Source organism: Crocodylus porosus, unplaced genomic scaffold (assembly GCF_001723895.1).
Source record: "Crocodylus porosus isolate Cpor-Errol unplaced genomic scaffold, CroPor_comp1, whole genome shotgun sequence".
NCBI classification, from domain to species: Eukaryota; Metazoa; Chordata; order Crocodylia; family Crocodylidae; genus Crocodylus; species Crocodylus porosus.
In genome coordinates, this window is record NW_017728934.1 from 2,347,417 (window position 1) to 2,357,427 (window position 10,011).

Genomic DNA, 10,011 nt, shown 5'->3' on the forward strand with positions numbered 1-10,011 from the left:
AGGGGCTCGGGGCTGGCAGGATCTCACCCCCACCTGCTCTCCCCAGTGGCTCTGCAGCACCTGAGCTGACTCCCCCCCCCACACCTTCTTCTAAAGATGCTGAGGATGTTTTTTTGGACACCAGCACAGGACAGGTTAAAGCCAGGCCCTGTTCATTGGGCTGATGGGGCTGGGATGCAGCCAATAGCAGGCCGTGCTAGGCTGGGGGATGCTAGGGCTTGGTGCTTTCCCCGCCTCCCCAGTGAGCATCACAATCATAATCATAACAGAGCCGGAGCCGATTCCCATTCAGAAGAGCCGGAGCTGGCGCTGCAGCGCTGCCTGCCCCCTCCCCCTGAGCCCCCACAGCAGGCAGGGAGAGCATCGCACCACCCCTGGGCTTCCCCCGCCTGCTGCCTGCGACCGCAACCTCCCCTCGCTGCCATCTCGCCGGAGAATCGGGGAGCCCCTCACGCTGCGGTAGATGCTGCAGGGGTGCTGGGCTCTGCCGTGCCAGACTCGCTTCTCGCCGCCCCTACAGCTGGGGGGCAGGATTCCCCCTGCCAGGCCCTGCCCGCAGCTCCCTGGCCTGCCCCCCAGCCGAGACGGACAAGGCAAGATCACGGAGCCCCGTGAGCGGTGCAGAGGAAGGACCCCGGCACCCCACAGCTTCTTGGGGGCTCGGCCCAGGCGGTGAAGACGCGTGAAGGTACTAGGGGAGCGAGGCTGGGCGCCGCGGGTCCCCAGCAAACACAGGACCCTGGGGAAGGGGGCAAGAACCGGGTGCCCAGTCTTTGCTACCCCCTCCTCTTCCTGCTCTCCCGCCTGGCGGCTGCCCTTGCAAAGAGGCATGGTAAGCCTCCCTCGCGTGGCTCTGTCAGCCAAGGGAAGGGCAGGCCGGAGTGCCTGCAGGATGCGCTGAGAGGCAAGGATGGGCTGAGAGTACGGCGCCAGCTCCGTCAGCAGGTGGAACTTGCTCGCTGTCCCCATCTGCCTGGCCCGGTGAGCGAGAGCTGCCTGCTCTGTGCGGTTCTTGGTGCAATGCAACACAGAGTAACAAGCTGCAGGTCCCGGCAGCCAAGAAGCTGAGCCGTGGCGGGGCCGGGGGCCAAGGGACCTGGACTCTGCAAAGCGGCACTTGAAAAGCCCTGCCGGGCATGGCCTGCCTGGGACGATTCATCCCCCCGGAGCTTTGATTCCCATTGCAAGTCGTGTGATCCGTAGCAGGGAAACGGATGGCAAATAGCAGGTGGATGCAAGCATGACTCTAGTGATTAATACATCAGGCAGCATGCCAAGCCTTGCCTGCTCACTGCACCATCTCCTAGCAGCCACGGATTCACAGCACCGCGGACACCAGCCGTCTGCCAGCCGGAGCTCCTTCCACGGCACAAATGTTTCCCAGCAGCACGGTTCTCTATGACTGGGACGTGACCTTCCCCTTCTGAGCTCTACAATGTGGTTTCGCTATGTCCTAGCGCTTCGTCAACACCTGGAGCTGCACTGCGGGAGCTCTTGGCTCCTGGTCCTGCTGCTGCTGGGTTTTGGCGTCGCCCGGGATGGTGGGTCCGTACTGAACTGCCCGTCAAAATGCGTGTGCGCCAGCAACATCATCAGCTGCTCCAAGATCTCCATGACAATCATCCCCACTAACCTCCCCCAGTTCACGGCCCTCCTAGACCTCAGCCACAACAACCTGAGCCGCTTGCATGCGGACTGGACCCTCCACCGCCTCTCCCACCTCCACTCCTTGCTGCTTAGCCACAACAGTCTCAATTTCATCTCCATTGAGGCCTTCTCCCATGTCCTTCACCTGAAGTACCTTGACCTCTCTTCCAACAACATCAAGCACCTGGAGGAAAACCTCTTCAGTGAGCTGCGGGAGCTGGAGGTCCTGCTGCTTTACAACAACCAGATCTCCCAAATGGACCGCAGCGCTTTTGATGAAATGGATAAGCTCCAAAAACTCTATCTAAGCCAGAACCAGATCTCCCGCTTCCCCCTGGAGCTGGTAAAAGACAGGGCCAAGCTGCCTGAGCTGAGCCTGCTGGACATTTCCTCCAACAAAATTAAGAGCCTGCCAATTGGGGACCTAAAAGCCCTCCCTGCCTGGATCAAGAATGGCCTCTACCTTCACAGCAACCCCTTCAGCTGCGACTGCCAGCTCTATGAGCTCTTCACACATTGGCACGTGCGCCAGCTGAGCTCAGTGGTGGACTTCCAGGCAGACCTCACCTGTGTCTTACTCCCGTCCAAGAAAAGTGTCAGCATCTTCAGCCTCAACAACCAGGACTTCCTCAACTGCAGTAAGTTTAAGGAGTATGTGCTGGAGGCCTTCCTGGGGGACACTGTGACCCTCAACTGTGACACCAAGCTACGGGGGGTGACCACCAGGGAATGGCTCACCCCAAACAATGAGCCTGTTGCAGAAGAGGATGACAACAGCACCATGACAGTGCTGAATAATGGCAGCCTGCAGATCCGCCCCATCCGGGTGGAGGATATGGGCACGTACACCTGCTATGCGGTGAGTCAGGTCTTCAACGAGACCCTCTATGTGGATGTGAAAGTCCACAACTTCACCCAGCACGGGTCCCACGACACGCTGAACACGGCCTACACCACGCTGGTGGGCTGTATTCTCAGCGTCATCCTGGTGCTCATCTACTTGTACCTGACCCCGTGCCGCTGCTGGTGCCGCAACAGCGAGAAGCAGGCGGCCCAGCACGAGGACAGCATCAACTCCTCCATGCTCAGCACCACGCCCAACCACAACGCCGAGGCTGCTGTCCCCAAGGACGGCTTCAGTCACCACGCAGCTTCTGGAAATGCACCAGGCCAGAATGGCAAGTTCAAACCCAGCAGCACGCCAGACCCAGAGGCCAAAGGAGCCCCGAAGGCCCAGCGGAAAATGTCAGACCCAGACTCTGTCAGCTCCGTCTTCTCTGACACTCCCATTGTTGTGTAGCTGACATGCGGAAGAAAGAGGTGGGGAGCTTGATCTTCACAGAGCAAGGAGAGGAGGAAGAGTAGCAGCCTTCTCCTGGCAGGCAGGTGGTGGGGAGGCAGAGGCTGGGTTCAGGGTGCAGTACCGGGGTAATGAGTCTGTGCAAAAGGCACGGCTACCAGGTGCAACCAGGCCACAAGGATCCCAACGCAACAAAAATTCGCCACAGATTTTGTTCCTGTCCTGCAAAGCCCAAAGGCAGCAGAGCTCTGTGGTCCAAGCCCTGACGGTCTCAACACGGAATTACAATCTTACATTTTCTTTCTGGAATTTGACTGTGTTCGCTCAGAAACCAAAGGTGCAGCGGAGAGGTGACACCAGTGCATCGCAGACCCAGGAAGGAGGGAGCTGGGGGTTCCTGTCTGCTGTGTACTCTTGGAAAGCTACTGCCATGCAGGGGGAACCCTCCCCCGTGCCCCAGGAGACATTACAGGCATGGGTCCACCTCTCTTGGCGCTAAACCATCCTTGTCCCTGAGGTGTGAGCCAGAGCAGCCACGTGAAGGCTGCCTTCTGCTTCTGTAACTTGCCACTGAGCTTTGACACCTGGCGGATGAGGCTGGAGTATGTCAGCAAGTCACCCTCACCCTCCAGTCCAGCCTTGCAGGGCTCCCCACACACAAACAGGCTCTTCCTGAGGATTTTCAGCTTCTGCAGAACAAAAGCAGGAACCGACGGCACCTGTAGTGATGATGCACCAGGGACAAGACACAGCAGGGGATGAACAACACCAGCCAGCTCCCCACTCAGCTCCCTGCTTGGCAGCTTAATGACCAGATTCCTGTTGGTAATTACAATAATACATCAAGGCACAAGCCGGGTTTCCGGGACAGCTTTCAGCATTACAGATCAGCAGCAGCCCCCTGACAGACTGTGCCAAGGCTGCTGCAAAGCCTGCATGCTTGGGAAGCCATGGAACTGGTAGGAACATCTCCAGGCCCATCTCCAGGGCCCCTCTCTAAGGGCTGATCCAGAGGGCCGAGTGGCCTGGGTGCTCTGGGAGGACGTGGGTAATTAGGAACTCATAATGGACTCTGGAGAAGGTGGCAGTCAGGGAAGGCAGGGACAGCTCCTTCTAGGCAGTTGCCTATAGCAGTGCTTCTGCCTAGACCCAGCAGGCACAGGGTGGGGGACCCTGAGCCCTCTAGGTTCTCCATCCCCAAGCCCCCAGCCATGATCCTGGCATATTTTCTCTCCACCCAGCTGCAGAAAGATAACTTCCATCATTTACTACCCATTCCCTCCTGTGGCCTTGGTGCCTGGGCCCTTCCCAGAGAGGGAGAGGGAGGGGAAATAGGCCCAGAGAAGCCATGGGAGTGGAGTAGCATGCCATTCCCTCCGGGTGGGAGAGATCTTCCCAGTCCCCTTATCTACTGCTAGGAGAAAGGGACAGAGGCAGTCCCTAACACCGACAGGCCAGCTCCAAGACTGCTGCAGGGAGGGCATCAAACAGCAGCTTGGGACTAACGGGCTTTCCAAGCTTGTATCCAATAGGATCAGGTCTATGCGCCAGGTGCAGCTGGAGGGTTCGTGAACTGGACCAGTGCCATGCACAGAGGAGACTGCCTCCTGTGCTCCCTGCCCCACTCAGAGAGGTGGCAGGGGAGAGCACAGGGTCTCCCTGGTAGGGGTCAAGGACACCAAGGTACAGGAAGGTAGGGACAAGATGGTCCCAGATAGTGTCCCACCCAGCTGAGATGCTCTTCATTGATGTGTTCCTGCTCTTCAAGAGAGTGGGGGCGGGGGGTTAATGAGTGGGAAGACTCAGCATCCCCAGGGAGGCTGGGATAAAGGGAAGTCCCCGCTGAGCTGTAGGGTGGCAGTGATATGGGCCCAAAGAACCAGCAGCCCCAAAGAGCAGACACTATCAGGCTACTTCACTATGGACCCTCTCAAGAGCTCCCCATCATTGGCCCAGCGGGGTGATAACCTGAAGACTGAGCCTGCAAGGAGCCCAAGTGACTGGCTGGGACAGACAGAAGTGAGAGGCAGCATCTCTTAAAACCCACTGGCGAGCCTGAGAACAGGGCCCCTACTCTGCGACTCATCTACATTTATTTCCTGGCATGTTATTCTGAAGCATGAGTCCTCCAAGAGAAGCATGCGATCCAGGTGAGACCTGCCTGCAAGCCACACGGTGGGGTCTGGGAGGGGAGCAGAGGAAGAGGAGGGGGTGGATGCATGAAAGGGATTCAGCTGAGGAAAAGTGGGGGTGATCTGCTTAGGGAGAGGGCAGCAGCAGAGGGGCAGGGGCCAGTAGGCAGAGGCACAGCTCCATGCTTAGTCCTCTACAAACAGGTAGTAGCTAGAAAGCAAGTCACGGGGGGTCAGTTCCCTGCACATACACACTCTGCTTCCCACCTGCCTGCCTATATGTTCCTCCAGCCTGCCAGTGACTTGCACATCCAACAGCTCCGCAAATTCACTCTTCTATACACATGCACATAGTGCCAGGCAGACACACGCGCCAGCACCCTCTTGCACGCATGTCATACATTTGCGTGGCTCTGCGTGGTCGTGTGTGGATTGGCAGCTCTGTGTTTGAGTCAGCCTGGCAGAGTCCGCCTGTGCATCAGGGCAATGTCAGCTTGTCTCTAACAAGATGGGGAAGGAGATGGTGTCTTCGCTGGGGGGTGGCGTCTGCCTGGAAACATGCAGGGATGGAAGCGTGTCTGTGAGCACTGCCAACTCGTTACAGGTGTGGGCATATAGACATGCACACATATGGGAGCATGGCTGAGAGCACACAAATGTGAGTGTGTGAATGTGCACTTCTGCCTATATTCATGTGTGTATTTGAGCGTGCACGTATGTGCATGCATGTGACTACATACATGGGTATATGTGAGCATGTATATATGTGGGGTATGCATGCTTGCAAGTGTACATCTATAATGATCTCTGTCCGAGTATGAGTGCATGTCTGTAAGTGTGTGTTCATGCCTGCCTGCGTGCCCATGTGCCACTGTCTGTCGGAGTGTGTATATGATGACCCTACCGCTCTCAGAGACCCAGCCCCCAATGGCCTCTTCCCTGCCACAGTGCTTGCTTGTGGCTGTACCTGGCCCCGACTCTTGCAAGAAAAGCTGAGAGGCATTGCATGTGATGGGAAGCAGAGGGGGTGAGGATCAAAGCAGAGAGCCCCTAACCCAGAGCAGGCCCAAAAACCAAATACAAGCTAAGCCCAGCCTCCATGCCCAGCTCCCTGCAGCCCATCAAAGGAGGGGATTCCCAGCCTCTGTGCAGCCTGGCTGCCAAGGGAAAGAAGCAGACCAGAAGCTCTCATCTGGTTAAGACTGATTGCTGGAGCCTGACAGTCACGGTAGTGGAGAACAGTACCAGGCCACATGGAGAGCAGGGGGGCATGTCTCCCAGAGGATGAGTGCAGGCTTTCCGGCTTATGCTGTCTGCCTGGCTCAGCAAGAGCATCTCACACTGGCTGGGAAACAAATTCAGCCCCCTAACGACACAGCCTGCCATGCAGAGGTGATGCCATCTGCAAGCACACGGCTATGGCTGGAGAAATGAAAGGTCCCATATGGAAATGCTCCAGGGATCACAAAAGGGTCAGAAAGGATTTGGATGGGGAGGGGGTGAGAGAGAGAAATGGAGTGGCTGGGAGCCCTGGGGTTCATGCACCAGCTTGTGCACTGGGCTATGTACCACTAGCCCTAGGCTGCCTGTCCTTGGAACAGGCCTGCATCCTAGACTGCATCAGAACCGACTCCCCTTGGAAAGGAAAGGCCTCATAGTCTACTTTCCTGGCCCTGTTTCTGCCAGTCAGTCCCCCTAAACTGGGAAAGGACTGGAACCAGTGTCTGCAGGAGGCTAAAAGCTCCATGTCTCCTTCTCCAGCGCCCTGAGCCATCCAGTGCCTCACCCTTGTATCTGACCAGAACGGCACTTCCCTTCAGCCTGAGCCTGAGTTCAGCAGCTCCCAAGTGAATGGCTGGAGGTTTTCCTGAGTGGCTCCCATGCTAGGTGTGATGCCCATGGTCCCAGAGGTGACCCTTCGTTCCTCCCAACCTGATGTAGCTGGAAGAAGCAGCTTCCCACACACTTCCCCATGTAAGCCACAAGCCAGTGACCTCTCTGGGAGCACTGCCCATGCTCCATGCAGACACCTGCACAGCGGTAGAGCATGGGCCCAACCCTATGCTGTTTGGCTCTGCCCCCACATCCAAGGTGACTTTTGGGTGCTGCTTGTAACTATTAAATGGGCAGCTGGAAAAGCAGACAACTGGGAGCTGAGGCCCTATGATGAGACATGGCTCCTAAAGCCCAGGTGAGAACACAGCATGCAGGACTGCTTGTCCTGATCCACAGGCAGGTCTGGGAGGGGCCAACTGCCCTCAACTCCCACCAACCCCTTTTTCTCAGCATCCTGCAGGATCACACTCCATCTCTGGGCTCCTGTCCTGCCATAGTCTAGTACCTGATGTGAGCCAGGAAGGCAACTTCCTTTCCCCAAATCCAAGGGGCCACAGTCTGGTCCCCCAGGCACCCTCACAGTTTTGCTTTGTTCTGGCACCAAACAGCAAGGAGCAGCCAGGAGTCAAGGCATTAACCACCATTGCCAGTCTAAGGAAGGCACGGGGGGCAAGGAGGTGACCAAAGAGGAGACCCAGAGAGGTTCAGGGATGAGGACCCAGCCTGCTGGAAAGGGACCACGGACAGCCAAGAGCAAGTGCAGGTGGAAGAGAGGGTTTAAGCAGGCAATAGCACCCTGGGAGAAAGCCAGAAAGGCAAAGAGCTGGGGGAGAGCAGAGGGGAGATCTATGGGGCAGGATCTCTGGCTGCCCAGGAGACCGTGTGAGTTCATGTGCGCTGGAGGGGAGGGGTCCTGTCATGTCCCTGCCTGTGGGAGCCCCCCCACATCGCCTGGCCAGGGCACAGACAGCCCCTCTGCTTTAGGGCAGGTGGTCAGATAGCTCTAAACAGCATGTCCACTCCTCACCTCCATCCTGTGGTCTTGCAGGCCAAGCAAATGTTATTCTAACCCTGCACGGGACGCGCATACTTTTATCTATTTCAGCCAGAGCCACCCCTACCCACGGAGCAGACAGGCTGCATCTCCCTCTCTTTCTGGCAGCCTGTACTCTCTTGCATAGACATAGATGACAATAAACATGTTTTAAGACTTCATGTATGCAGGTCCTGCTTGCTTCCTCACCAGATGGATGATAGCAGCACAGGGGGCTTCCAGGGGGTGGGGGAGACCTGAAGCAAATGGCCATGATTCCACAGGCCTGGCCACGCTGCAAGGTTTTAACTACGGGTACAGCTCCATCAATGCAAGCCTCCAGGGTATGTGATACTGCCCTGGGGTAAAAGGTGACATGGGGCAACTTTGCCGAGGCCAGTCGTGGCTCACACAGTGCAGTGCAGGGGGTGTGCCGGGGCAGTGCCAAAACCCCAGTGCAGACGAGGTCGAGGTAGGAGGTGGAACCATGTGGAATCTGGCTGGCACCAACGGGCTTTCTGGTAGGTGGATCTCTGCTGGTCCTGGGGGTCAGGAGAGCTTTTGCAGCACCCATGTGGCCCCAGTGGGGGTCAGTGTCATGTCCATGTGGGCAGAGCCCAGAGGAGCTGGCAGGCAGAGACAGGACTCTGGCACTGAGGCTGTCGTGGACAGGGTGTGCAGGTGTATCCTAAGTGCATGCATACGCCATGCAGGGAGGCACAGAAGGATGCCCCTGTGGAGTGGAACATGGCACAGTCCCAAAAGAAAGCTGTCACAACAGCCAATTGGGCTGGCCCTCACATCACTACATGTTGGTCTGGCACTGTAACAGCATAGCGTGATGTGGCATAGAAAGGGGCTGCAACGGCAAAGTGCATCACAACATAACCCAGGTCCCAGCAACACTGGGCTAATACTAATGCCTAACCTGCTGTCCCTGACTCCATTCCCCAAGTCCCACTGGCTCTAGAGTATTCACTGTAAAGGGATTAGGAACTTTCTGCAATAAGGTTGATTTACTTGTCCCTGCCCTGACAGGCCTCAGCTCCAACCTGAGTTTCCCTGTAGTAAGCATGTTCACGCACCCCCATGCCTATAAGCAAATGCCAGCAATGTCATATATACAAGTCATGCACATAGTCAGAAATTACACACTCCCCATACACATTGCCCATAGAGATCTCACACACCTCTCATCACTAAGTGCAGTCTGCCAACAGGGCCAGCTGCCAGCAAATACCCAACTTAATAATTTAGCTGTCCCACCTGTCTGTCCTACCCTGCTTAAAGCTGCTGGTGCCTGTAAAAGATGCAGCCTACATGGGCCAGGAGGTTTAATCTATTTGGCTGGACTGGACAGAAATCAAAGTAAGAGGTGGCCTGGATTTCCAGAATGTAACTTGGAAGAAGCCACACAGCAAAGCTATCCCCTGCATCACATGAACCAAGAGCCGGGCCTGCCCCAGGGGTAGTCTGCCTCTGTGTGTGTGTATGCACGTGGGAGCCCCCTGCATGGAAGGAGCCCCCTGCTCCTGGCTGAACACCACTGACAAGAGAGGCATATTCATCAGAAAGCATGGGGAGTTGCTAAAAGGCTTGGGGGAACTGCTCCCCTTCTCCCCCGCGTTACGCATGGAGCTGAGTTGACAGTAGAGCAGCTCATTCAAAAGGTGTCCTGGCTCCTAGGCTCCCTACTCCTACCAGCACCGCAAAACCCACTCCCCTTCCAGAGACCCCAGGTGTCCTAGTTCCCAGCCCCACTCCTCCAACCCACGAGACCCTCCACTCCTCTCTCAAAGCTGAGAGGTGAAGTTGACAATTGTGCAAAGAGGTATCTGTTAGCAACTCCACAGAGGTCCCCCTGCCCACCCCAATACACACACCTTCAGCCTCACCCTCCTGCAGGCCAAGGGGTGGGATCTGAGCCCACAGGCCCAGGAAGGCAGGATGAGACTGGAGCTAGGGAGGGAATGACCAGGCCATTCTCACCAGGTGGGGCAGGGACACTGGACCTTGGATCTGTGGCAGGTGCAGTAGCTGGCGTGGGGGGAAACAAGTGTACC

At 56.8% G+C, this 10,011-nt stretch overlaps 1 protein-coding gene across 1 annotated transcript; it reads left to right on the top strand.

Annotated features, from left to right (window-relative positions):
* Window positions 1-253: 253 nt before the first annotated feature.
* Window positions 254-8,127, top strand: AMIGO1 (adhesion molecule with Ig like domain 1). Its single transcript, XM_019546284.1, has 2 exons — window positions 254-5,097; window positions 6,841-8,127. The coding sequence occupies exon 1, from the start codon at window positions 1,436-1,438 to the stop codon at window positions 2,945-2,947; it is 1,512 nt and encodes a 503-aa protein (XP_019401829.1). The 5' UTR covers window positions 254-1,435; the 3' UTR covers window positions 2,948-5,097; window positions 6,841-8,127.
* The last annotated feature ends 1,884 nt before the right edge of the window (window positions 8,128-10,011 follow it).

Excerpts from the sequence above, each read along its gene's own strand:
- AMIGO1 (XM_019546284.1), top strand. The coding sequence starts at position 1,436 with ATGTGGTTTCGCTATGTCCTAGCGCTTCGTCAACACCTGGAGCTGCAC.